Here is an 11,757-nt window from a genome sequence, read left to right on the forward strand (position 1 = left end):
TTATCCTCTCTTCTGGGTATTCTTGAGATTCGCATGGAGCTTTAACTCAACGCAGAAAAATCAGAAAAATCAAAGTGTGGAAATTTAATTGAACTGTGAAATGTTTTTCTAACATTTAACAAATTACTAAACACTAGGATAAATAAATGTAGAAACTCTTTAATGAAGAATACAAATGGACTTTACGCTAATTAGAGAATTCATTGTTGAAGTCGACGAAAATGCCATTATATGTTCTCTTGCGCCCTCTAGTGACATAATGCGAAAACCACTCCCCGAAGTTGATTCATTGAAACAAATGAGTGCCAGAAATATTCACTGTTTATTTGTTATGCTTGTGGGGGAAAAGCAAGGCTTTCTACAGTTTTGAGTTGGCACAGTGTTGCTGCTAATCCAAGCTCTATGTCACATGCTGTTACTGATCCAGTGGGCTTACATTTTTTGTGTATTGTATGAAATATGGATAAATGTTACAAGAAATTTACTTGTACATGCCCATAAAAAAATAAACATAACAAATCCCAACTCATTTTTTAATGTACACAAATGTGTGCAGATGCAGTGTTGTAAAACTGTAAGCAAAATATCAAGTCCCATTTCTTCTATTGTGTTCTCTATTGTGATGAGGTTTTAGGGGATGATTGTGGCATCCAAATTTCATTCATTATTCAGTAAATGCTGCTTCAAAGCAATGCTGCCCCCAAATCTCACTCACAGCCCAAAATTAAATGTGTTGCCCCTTGGAAAAAATGCTAATTCACATCCTTACAGGAAGTACTGCAATGTGTTCGGTTACTGCTGGTTAGTGTCACAGCTCCTGCTACATAAACGCATCTGAGAACACCAGTGGGACTGGATGTAAAATGGTCCTTCACCAGTCTCCTTATGTGGTGGAGGTGGTAATCAGGATCTTTATTGTCCCAAATGTGTCTACACATTTCTCAGCAGCCAGGTTGGAGGTGAGATACCAGACTGGGAGAAGTAGTTCCACCACCATGGTTTTTCCTCCCTCTCTCTCCCACTATCACCCACATCTGGATCCCTGTATTGCTCAAACTGGTTGTAGGGGTCAAATCGATCCCATGTGTCTGATGTGGGGAAGAGGTGGTCATCAATATCGGGCTCCACGGGAACCTGGATGCAGGACATGAGTGAAAATGTTAGAACAGAGGTGAGGAAGGAGGTAATATTTAAAAGAAGGTGGTACAGAGGGTACAGCGGGACTTTGAAGACAAACCTTCTGCAGGACAAAGTCAACACGTCCAGCCTTGCTCATGGTGTGAGGCAAATAAACTCTCTTGCTGACCTTGGAGTATCCTTTGGCTGTGGCTGTCACGATGTGAGTTCCAGGGTTAAGCAACCTCCAATAGTCTCCATCTTCAGCTGGAAGAAAGGCAATAAGTAGACGCAGAACGGTGGGAGGGAAAGTGAAGAAAGTTAAAAGAAGAAAATCAGTAAAATGTGTATTGTCTAAGGTTAATTTACACATTTACAAAAGTAAGACTCCAACACATCAAATGCTGACATAGTTATGTATACCTGTGGTGACATCTTTTCTAACACCCCTGATGGAAATTGTTGCATCTTTTATTCCATTACCATTACCATCCTTAACTATTCCCTTTATTCCTCTGTGGACCTGTTTAGAGAAAAGGAATACAATGGCAAGATTTGTCAAGCGTAGTTTTTTCCTGAACAGAGTAATTATGCATGCGTTCAACATTAGAATTTAGCAATTCACTTACCATCGATGATTTATAGTATATATATATAGTATAGTATAGTATAGTATAGTATAGTATAGTATAGTATAGTATAGTATATATATATATATATGACATATAGATTATGAACATGCTACTATATCTTGTTTAACTTTGAAATATTATTATTTGAACAGATATTTCTTTTTATTCACAGTTAAGAAAAAAAAAGTGGCACTTACAGATTCAAGAAAACTGAGGAGAGCTTCTTTATTCCTCTTCCATTCTGGGTAAAGCTCAGCCTCTGAGGGGAATTTGTCGCATCCAAGCTCCACGGTTATCTCAAGACAGTTAGTGTGTAAATAATTAAAGTCTGACATACCTGCAGAAAGTAGGAGAGGTGCACACATTGTGGGAAACTTGGGGAAAAAATATCTACGCAAAGAAGTTTGATTTATGTCTTTTGCTGTGAGAATTAAGGAGTGGAGTTAAAAGTATCTCACCACCAGCAAAACTGTACCACAGTGCCCCATTGATAATCCCCCGAGTTCGATAAAAGGAGGCACCACACCTCTCTGTGTCATTGTTTGACATAGTGGCATGAGCATCGGCATATGTGCGAGCCAGCTGCTTGAAGACCTGAGCATTGGCAGATTATTGGCCAAGGTAGACATTGATTGTTATTAGAAATCTGCTATCTATAAAATTCCGCTCCCCTACCTGTTCATCTGGAGTGGGGGAGAACATCCGCTCCTCAAGAGGATGTCTAGAGTAGTCAAATGGATAGGAGATCACCAGATCCCCTCCGTGGAGGCTGGCAGACTGAACGAAAGGCAGAGACCTGACCCACTTCATCACTGCGTAAGTCTCTGGTGCCACCTACAGTAAAAAGAAAAGATTGAATCATTTTTGGAAGCCAATATGAAATAACTGCTGGAGATTATTTCTGGTAATTGTTAGTAAATTAGTACTACCTTCTTAAGTCTTGATGCATGCTCAATCATCCATGTACAGAAATCCTAAAAAGTTGCTTCTGGTCATCTGGATTTAGCATTTTCAGTGTGAGAAACTAAAACTGCTAGTTTCAGTCATTATGCAAATGTTCTGTTAATAAGTTTGGGGAAACCTGCAGTCCGCTGGGACTGAAGAAGTCACTTGGATGACTGACAAAACGTTTCTGCCACTGAAAAATCTCTACGTCCAGAGGAACAGAGTCAACTTTCTGGTACTGCCTTCTTACCTTCCCAAACCAGTATGCGTCGGGAATCGGGATGTGGTCAGTACGGTAGTGCCTGCTGCGTCGATTCCGGTACAAGACAGACGTAAGGTCCGGAAAGTTCCGGTTCAGGTCAATATTCTGGGCATTGGTTCGACCATTGGTCCAACCATTCAACAAGTGACCCTGAAACATTTAGATTCACACTAAAAGCATTAAAATGTGTAAGGCTGCTGAGACTGATGACAACATTAACTGTAACGATGTCATGTCCAGACATTAGTAGGTGCCGTGACTATATTAAGAGCAAGATATTATGATTATTAGTCAGGAATCCAAGAAGGAACATGTTAGACTATGACTGTTAATTCTATTGTTAACATGAAGACAAAATCATATATCCGTCAAGAGAAAGAGTAGCGAATAGAAGCAGAAACCATTAAGTCTTAAACATAAGATGAGATGAGATAAGCATTATTGTCATTGTAAGCACAACCATGCAATAAAATTGGAATGAGCACAACAATTTCTTTATCTCATCCAAATAATCAACAAAGTTATTTTTTTGGATTATTTAAATTGTTACATGCTGTAAACATTTATGTATATGTGTCCATATACAGAACAAATATTTCAACATTCTGTTTTAACTCTCTCTCTCTCTTTTTTAAATAAATACAAATGGAAAGTTACCACACTACATGCAGTACATAACATTTAAAATATGGTCATATTCATATAAAATGTGTGATACACTCTAAACTGTCATTTGTATTTAAATCATGCTCTCTGGATAAATCACTCAGAGCAGTAAATGTGTTTGTGGGTGCTGCTGTATTTCAATTACTGCACAGTACATGCAATGACAATGGCAGTTCTAACAGTGGACTTCATAATCTTTTTATCAATCCTGTATCAAACAGCTGATACACACATTAAAGCATGGAGACAGTCAGTGTATTCTTTTTATGCAGAGGCACAACATCAAGGCTGCATGCCTATGCAACATTTCAAATAAATGTTCCACCACCAGTGTTGTTATTCCGAGTATTCATTAAGAGATGCCAGCACAGAAGTCTCGCCATGTTTGAGAATCCAGCATAATGCATGCCAGAATAAACAGAGCTCAGAGACTTCTACAACTGCTCAACGGGCTGGATAAGTGAAGCAAGGTACATGCAGATTTCCCACTGCCAGCTATGATATGTATGCACACTTAATTTCAGAAATGTTGAAACCCTGGCAAATTCAAATCAAAGTTTATGCATTTGTCTGGGAGTAGGTGGACTTGCCCTGGGCAACAAGACTATGTAGACAGACAAGCAGACAGGCTGACAGAGAAAGAGGTGGGAGGTGGAAGCCTGGAGTCATTTCGTAGAGCTTCTGTGCTTACACGGTTATGTATTAAATAGTTAAAAGTTTCCTCTTAGGTTTCAAATTTCACAGTCCACAATCCACATTGAAAAGCTCTGTGCATTAGCTGTTCTTAGCAGATTGACCCACTCTTCCACCTTCACACCTGAAGCTGAGCAGACTAAATAGACCAAGATCAATTAATAAATTGAGATCGGATAATGACAGTTTGTCTTTTTTCTGTTAACAATATTTACTTCATGGTTGATGAGCTCCGGGTCATTGTTATCCTCTACCTCTGAGGCGGCTAGCTCATAGCCATCGGGGTTCATGGAGGCTAGAATATGGATGCGAGTGGTGTTGATGATGGTCTGAATTCTTTGGTTTCCCAGGATATATTCCGAACACAGGTACTGGGCCAAATAGATGAGCAGCTGGCGGCCCAGCACTTCGTTGCCATGCATGTTGCCCACCAACTTGATCTCTGGCTCTACTACAGTTCATGGACAGAAGTGCAAATCATTAAATCTGCATTCTCTTATTTATTTTTTTAAACTTTTGCCATTTTGAGCAGAACAAGCAATAAACACAAATCAAATTATGTATTTAGGTAGTTGTTCTGATGAATTTAATAAATGTGTGTGTATGTTTAAACAACCTAGGAGGGGAGGGGGTCAAAATAACCTTTCAGATATGTTTGTGTCAATTATCTACTTTTAAAGAAAGCACCTGGCTTGTTAGCTGACACTATATTGAGAATATATATATTTAGTGTAGAAAATCGAAAGCTAGAAACAATTTTAAGAGGGCTAATATAAAGCCAAACGAATAAAGATGAGTAAGGGATCTTGCATTTAAGACATCAAGCTAAATAATGGTAAAACCCTGCAGAGCTGATAGGAGGTGCTATTCGCTGATAAGATCACAAATAGCAATGCTGTATGTAAAATATCTGACCATTTGTTTTCCCCAAGTCTTAGAGAGGTAAAACATTTTTTTTAAATAACATCATACATTTGCATTAACCTTCCTTACTCACATAGCTCATGTTGTCCTGGGTTGTTGGTGAACTCAATCACCAGTAGATCCCTGCCCTCAGTGCTCCGTCCAATGCTGTAGACGTGGGAGATATGAGAGCACTTGGCTGCTGTTCTCTTCAGGATGCTGTACATCTGTGCATTGGAGGTGTAGGTGAACTGAATGATAGTACTGGGCTCCTGAGGAGAGAGACTGGACAGTGCTTGCTCCTGTCTGGCTGGAGGAGGGACACCAAGATTTAGGGGAAGCCAAGAAGAGTGTTTCAAAAGAGCGTCAGACTTACTCAGGCAGTATACAGTGCATTAACATGACCTTTACCTTTCAGCCCTGCCAGAGGATCAAAGCAGCCTTCTTGGTCACTGGCAAAGAAGCGGTCACAATCCAGGAAATAAGGCCAGGCCATCTCAATGGCCTCAAAGGCATGTGTGCAGTCCTTCCTCAGTGCCTCACATGTGCTCCGGCAGGGTTTGACCATCTTGTCATCTCTGCAGGGTGAGGCCAGTACTGAGCAACCTACAAGACGAATCTCAGGGGAGCACTCCCCATTCAAAAGGCCATGGATGACACTTAGGAGGAGGTACTCTGCCCCTGACTCTGCCTCCAAACGAGTCCGATGACCAAGGATGTTAGGGAATATGGTTCTGGATATAATGTATACATGATTTTTAACAGCATGATTTACATCAACATGTAAAACAATTGAAAAAAAAAAACCAAAAAAAAAAACCCAGCACCTTATGAGACCGTTGTGTAGTTACAGTTTTTGTTGGCACAGATTTCTTGGCCAAGCCCTGTTACTTACCTAGAGTATTCCATATCATTACAATAGCCCAGGTTCAGCTCTGTGCATTTAGCTGTTGGAGCAGAGTAGATGTAAAGAACGATAAGGAGTCAAAAAGAGGACACACATGGTTTGACTAAATCATTATTTTTAAGTATTCTTTACATGTTTTTTTCCCCGCCAGTGCTCAAATATAAAGACTATACTGTAAATCACATATTTACAAGTAGTTTGAAGATAATGCTTTATCTCTTTGGATACAGTTTATATGGATTACGTGGTTTGAGTTTTTCACCAGCCTTCAGAGCTCTGATGTTGTATGATTATGTGCCATTAGCCCTGACTTGTTATGACTTGTTCACTGTCTCTTGGACGAGAGTCAATGGGACTCACATTTTTTGGGGGGGGAAAGCACCATTTGCTATCAGCTTTTATAAGATTTTGTGGGAAAACTGCTAATTTGTCTGATATAGTACCTCATCACAGAATAGACAAGCACAAATCCTCCCATACAGGCTGAGCCTTGGTACTGCATTTTTTTTTCTTTATGTCAGAGATTACAGATCTGTCTCATCTATCTGGAGCAGATGCATGCTGCATCTTCTAGGTACATCTCTTCTGTTTTACCTGACTCAAAGGTCAGGCCATGCTCCACGGCTAGGTTTACCCAATCGTTATTCAATCCATGCAGTTAAAAATTTGTCCAGTAAAAAAAAAATTCACATACGTTTTTCTTCATAAGCACTGTTGCTGCATCTTCCTGTGAAAAAAATAAATAATACAAACTCAAAAATATATAAACATCGCTCATTGAACGCTAGATGGAGACATCGTAACAACAATCCAAAGAAGAAACTCCATTTAAAATCACCGTTTATTCAGAAACAAACAGCAGCTGGCCATGAGTCTGTCACACACACTTATTCTTAAATCTCCCTTACACGTCTCTGCAGAGTCTAATTTGGCTATTATGTAATAAAACTGAGAAATATGCAGACCAAAAAAGCGCCTATTAGCTGTCTCGAAGCAGAGAATTAAAATGAATAGGTAGGCCTTCAAATTATTTGAATTAGTATCCGGGTAACTTAACATCGGAAGTCGAAAGCAGTCTATCAGCTAAACCGTGTGGACGTTAAGTTCTGTTTTAACTCCCACGGACTCTAAGCATGCATCACAGGTTTGGGTTTGCACGGTACGCGTATTTGTTTGGACCAGATGACCTTACCTAAATACTCGTCTCCTGGATGGCAATTCTGCTGCGGGACGCACAACGAAGTTTTCGCCCAGAAAAGAAACATTACCAAAAGTCCTAGCTGCATGTTGGAGTGCTTTGCGCTGCCAGAAAATTCGGTGTGTGATGTGGCAGTGTGTGTTTGAAGCTGCCACTTTTCGTTTTCTATGCTGGATGATAATTACCACCCACAGGACGGAAACCTCCTTCCTTTGTTTTATCGGTGCATCCCTGACCTGTAAAAACTGAGGCGAACCAGGAGCGCGGCTGTGCCGATCATATTTCACTGCACAGAGTGCTGTGCGCGTATGTGTGTGTATGTGGGGTGTGGGCACGAGGAAGAAACGTGGCTTGTGGGGGTGGGAGTAAGAAAAGTTTGTGTCTCTGCCTATTATTTGACATAATAGCGCTGCAGAGGCTGTTCACACACCAGTGTATGGATAGATTTGCACCATTAGGGTATCTGAAAATCTTCACCGACCTTCGTATTCCCGGCTTTGGTAAGAATAATAAGCCATTACCAAGCTGTAACAGGGATTTAAAGTGCTTAGCAGCAGTTTCCATGGGCTTAAGAGGTAGCAGCAAAAGATTCAAAAATAAGTATGATAGCTTCACAAGATTCTAGATCACAGGTTTCTAATTTTTTCGTTTAACCGTTCAATATTGGATACTTCTTGATTTTTATGCATGAACAGAGACACGTGGAAATATAAGTTTAAAATATGTTCAGTTCATATCAGTTAATAAAAGATCACGATCATAATATTTGACTCACTAGTCTAGACTGATGCAGTATTGCAGTATACACTCACTTTAAGTACTCAAATAGAAGACTCGATTTTCACCTGTGGCAGTGGAGTTTATTTTTGAAAGTGCTCTGATATAACAATTTCACACATCTTCTTTGTATCTATTTTTGCACTCTATTTCAGTCATTAACACAAAATGTAAGCATAAAACAATAATAAATGAGCAAATGGACAAATCCAGTGTTATCACACTTTATAGATACATTTCCACAGTACTAAACATGTTGCAGTTTTCATGTGGTTGTGCATCTCCAGGCAAACGAATGAGCCCTATGGAAACAGCAATCTGTAGAGGCTGAAAAGGCTTCGGCACACATCGGACGTGAGAGGTGCCGTTCAGTATGAATTGTTATGTGTCCTTCACAGCTCTCCCAGTGGAAAATAATGTTCCTTTAACAGTCACATGACACAGTTCTTTGTTAAAAAGTCCTTGAGCAAGGCATTGACTTCTTTCAATCTGCTGACCTTTTTGACTTTAAAGACTGTGACCTTTTACAAAAAAGATCAAAGCATTAAATCATTTAAAAATGACCACATCAAGCTCAAGTAATCCTGGCAAGACAGCTGTCATCTGTGGTGTCAAATGTGCTGCTTGCACTGGTCACAGACAGTAAGTAGTGATCTTTTCCTACAACTCGGCTGATAATACTAACCAGGACCTTCCTGTACTGCTGCCGCAGAAGACAGTAGACGAATGGGTCACTGGAAGCCTTGGCATAGAACAAGCATTTGGTGGCAATGCCCCAGTAACGAGGGATGCGCACAGAGGGCAACAACTCCACCAACCTGTGGGAGTAAGACAGAAAAAGTAAATTCCACTTCCCCGGATGTGTATTTATAGCATGGAAAGTTATGGAAACAACAAAAGGCATCTGTTGCCTTCATGGGGGTTCTTCCCCTGTTATATTGGTTCAGAGGCAAGTTGTTTTATTTTTTTACTGTTCAAATAAAGGGTCTAATGCAATCCACTGCAACATTCATACAATGAATGAAACCTTATTAGGGCTAATTATGATGCTGTGTTACAGAAGTAATGACTCAACTTTAAGGAAGATGTATACATTCTACATATATTCGCGACTTAATATTATAAAATATAGAAGACATTCACATTTTAAAACAAAGTTCAGTCAAATGTCACAACGAACTTGGTGCCATTATGCCATTCCACTTAACTACACTGGAAGGGTTACCTGGTGATAACATATGGTGAAAAGCAGAGGATGAAGGAGCCAATGAAGACGCAGATCTTTTTAGTGGCGCGCTGCTTTCTCTTCTTCCGTTGCGCTAGGCACCTCTCCTTCACACTGATAAAAAAAAAACACATTAATTTCTGACATTAATAATTAATAAACTCATTAACATGTTAACTAATATTACGCAACCGTTTTTTTCAGTATGGCGTAACTGGTAGAGATTTCTTTTATCCAATTAAGCTGTTTTGAAATCAGAGGCATGTCAAACTTTTTTTTTTCAAAGAAAACACTCTACCTGGGGTGGATATCAACCAACAGAAGCAAAGTCTGCACTGTAATTACATCTATCCTCTTGCAGTGTGACTTAGCCACTCTCAAAACTTTCAGGTAAGCGAAGCACAAGACGAGGAGGCAGAGCGCAAAGCTGCCACCGTGGAACAGCGCTGTGAAGGTGGCGTAGATTCCCAGCTGAGACACCTGGTCCAAGTCCAGGTGAACTGTGCATGAGGCGTAAGTGTAGCTGTAGCCTCCCCAGTTCATCATCAGCTGAGTGAGAGAAAAGATGAGAGAGTGAAGCCAGGAGTAGGCCACGATCAGAAAAGCGTCCCTGTAGCGCATCTTGCTGGAGTATCTCAGAGGAAATACTACCGCTATCCACCTGTCCATGCTCAGCGCCGCCATGCTCAGCATGGCATTACTGGTGATAAAAGTCTCGGCAAAGCTGACGACGTGGCAGAACAAGTCCCCCAAGGGGTTTGCGCCACTGACCACCCCCAGAAAAGTGGCAGGCATGTTGATAATACTGAGGAGGATGTTAGATAAAGAGAGATTTATCATAAAGATTCCTGGTACATGGGCTCTTAAATCGCTGCTCTGAACGAAACATAGCAGTACCGACAAGTTGGTCAGCAGAGAGACAACAGCTATTATCACAATGGACACTTCCAGAAGGAACTCCGGTATGCTCATATCTCGTGGTTCGTGTTAGCAGCAGCTGTGGGGAGGATGTTATGGAGAGTCCGCCATGCTCTCTCCTTTTGCCCCCCACCAGCTATGACGGATAGTCATTGCCACGTGCCAGACGCACACTTGTGAGCCAAGCAGAGAGAAAGCGCTGTCCGGTGCTGAAATGCCTCAACAAACCTTCACGTCAGCGTTGAGATAAATAACTTAAAAGTTGTTTAAGATTTCTAGGAACTCAAATACTACTGATCGCGCCGATTTCTCCACTAATGACAGTAGTTTAGTCCAAATTGAAGAGCTGAGCAAAGGATAACACGAGATTGCCGGGTGGTCTCAGCGCTTACTCGCGATCATGCGCACTATCCGGCGCCTCCTCTCTCACTGGCAATGCCGTGCGCCCTGCACGTGCGGTCGGTGACTGGCTCATGTGACGCTTGAACAATATCCATGCGGGCAAGAGTTAATGTGAGAGATGAGGATGTTGTGTTTGCATCCAGCTTGAAGTTTTTATCCCAAAAGAAAAGCTCAGCTGTGCTGTCTGTAACTATGGAAGGAGAGCAGAGCTTTTCGTGTGTGTGCGTGTGTGTGTGTGTGTGTGTGTGCGTGTGTGTGTGTGAAAAGCTTGACTCATCCTAACCACAGCTGCTTCATGCCTTACTCTAACCTTTTATTCTAGATATGAAACACATACTCACCTTATAATCGAATGACCTGCCTCAGCAAACAACCCTTTGTCACCACGATGTAACTGTGAAAGCAGATTTGGGTCCCCATAACATGAGTAATATCGGGACCACACACACACACACACACACACACACACACACACACACACACACACACACACACACACACACACACACACACACACACACACACACATCTCCATAGCAACAGAAGATCTCTGGTGTCTTCATCACTCTTTGAACTTCATCTTACTTAGCACTGATTTGTTTTTGATTTGTCCTCAAATACCTTCAAGAAGTCATTTGCCACCGCATGTTCATTTAAGTACACTTCTTGAAAGCATCATATGCTGTGTTACGGATCATATGGATTACAAAGGCAGGTTGAAAGGACAGAAGAGCTGGCAAATTAAGAGAAGACGGATGGAACCTGAAAAGCTGAAGGGAAACTGGATTGAGGGGGAGGAGGAACACGTGTGGGAGAAATGAAGAAAAAAAGATGCTGGTTGTTGTTTTATATACACAGTGCAGTTTCAGATTGCCTTTACGGGCAGTGTATTTCCATTTGAACTCTTTGATAGATTTTAATCATCAGTAAAAACAGAAAAATATTACCCCTTTAACGAGTTGGTGGAAATAAGCTTGACGTTACATTACTGTGCCCGATGTTAACTTTTCAGTGTTACATATTCCTACTCAGAGGCTGTAACTGGGGCTTAGTTTGTTCTCATTTTGGCAATAATGACATGTCTCCATCTTGACATAGAAAAAAGCCCTTTTC

At 40.9% G+C, this 11,757-nt stretch overlaps 2 protein-coding genes across 3 annotated transcripts; both read right to left on the reverse strand.

Moving 5' to 3' along the window:
* Positions 1 to 303: 303 nt before the first annotated feature.
* On the reverse strand, positions 304 to 7,631 carry cpz (carboxypeptidase Z). 2 transcript variants are annotated; one of them, XM_005735846.1, is made up of 13 exons: positions 7,317 to 7,631; positions 6,819 to 6,851; positions 6,113 to 6,164; positions 5,629 to 5,951; positions 5,312 to 5,527; positions 4,569 to 4,765; positions 2,944 to 3,105; positions 2,424 to 2,582; positions 2,207 to 2,342; positions 1,946 to 2,085; positions 1,540 to 1,639; positions 1,238 to 1,383; positions 304 to 1,134 (listed from the first exon to the last, which is right to left on the reverse strand). In XM_005735846.1, the coding sequence occupies exons 1-13, from the start codon at positions 7,408 to 7,410 to the stop codon at positions 931 to 933; spliced, it is 1,962 nt and encodes a 653-aa protein (XP_005735903.1). In that variant the 5' UTR covers positions 7,411 to 7,631; the 3' UTR covers positions 304 to 930. The 2 variants fall into 2 exon arrangements, with proteins under 2 accessions (XP_005735903.1, XP_013766970.1); XM_013911516.1 differs by having other exon boundaries at positions 4,530 to 4,765.
* A 543-nt stretch (positions 7,632 to 8,174) lies between these two features.
* gpr78a (G protein-coupled receptor 78a) lies at positions 8,175 to 10,701 on the reverse strand. The gene is made up of 3 exons (XM_005735847.1): positions 9,623 to 10,701; positions 9,325 to 9,438; positions 8,175 to 8,917 (listed from the first exon to the last, which is right to left on the reverse strand). Exons 1-3 carry the CDS (start codon positions 10,294 to 10,296, stop codon positions 8,674 to 8,676), a joined length of 1,032 nt encoding a protein of 343 aa, XP_005735904.1. The 5' UTR covers positions 10,297 to 10,701; the 3' UTR covers positions 8,175 to 8,673.
* Positions 10,702 to 11,757: the final 1,056 nt, after the last annotated feature.

Source organism: Pundamilia nyererei, unplaced genomic scaffold (genome assembly GCF_000239375.1).
Source record: "Pundamilia nyererei isolate P.nyererei 1_Seehausen unplaced genomic scaffold, PunNye1.0 scaffold00065, whole genome shotgun sequence".
Taxonomy (NCBI): Eukaryota; Metazoa; Chordata; class Actinopteri; order Cichliformes; family Cichlidae; genus Pundamilia; species Pundamilia nyererei.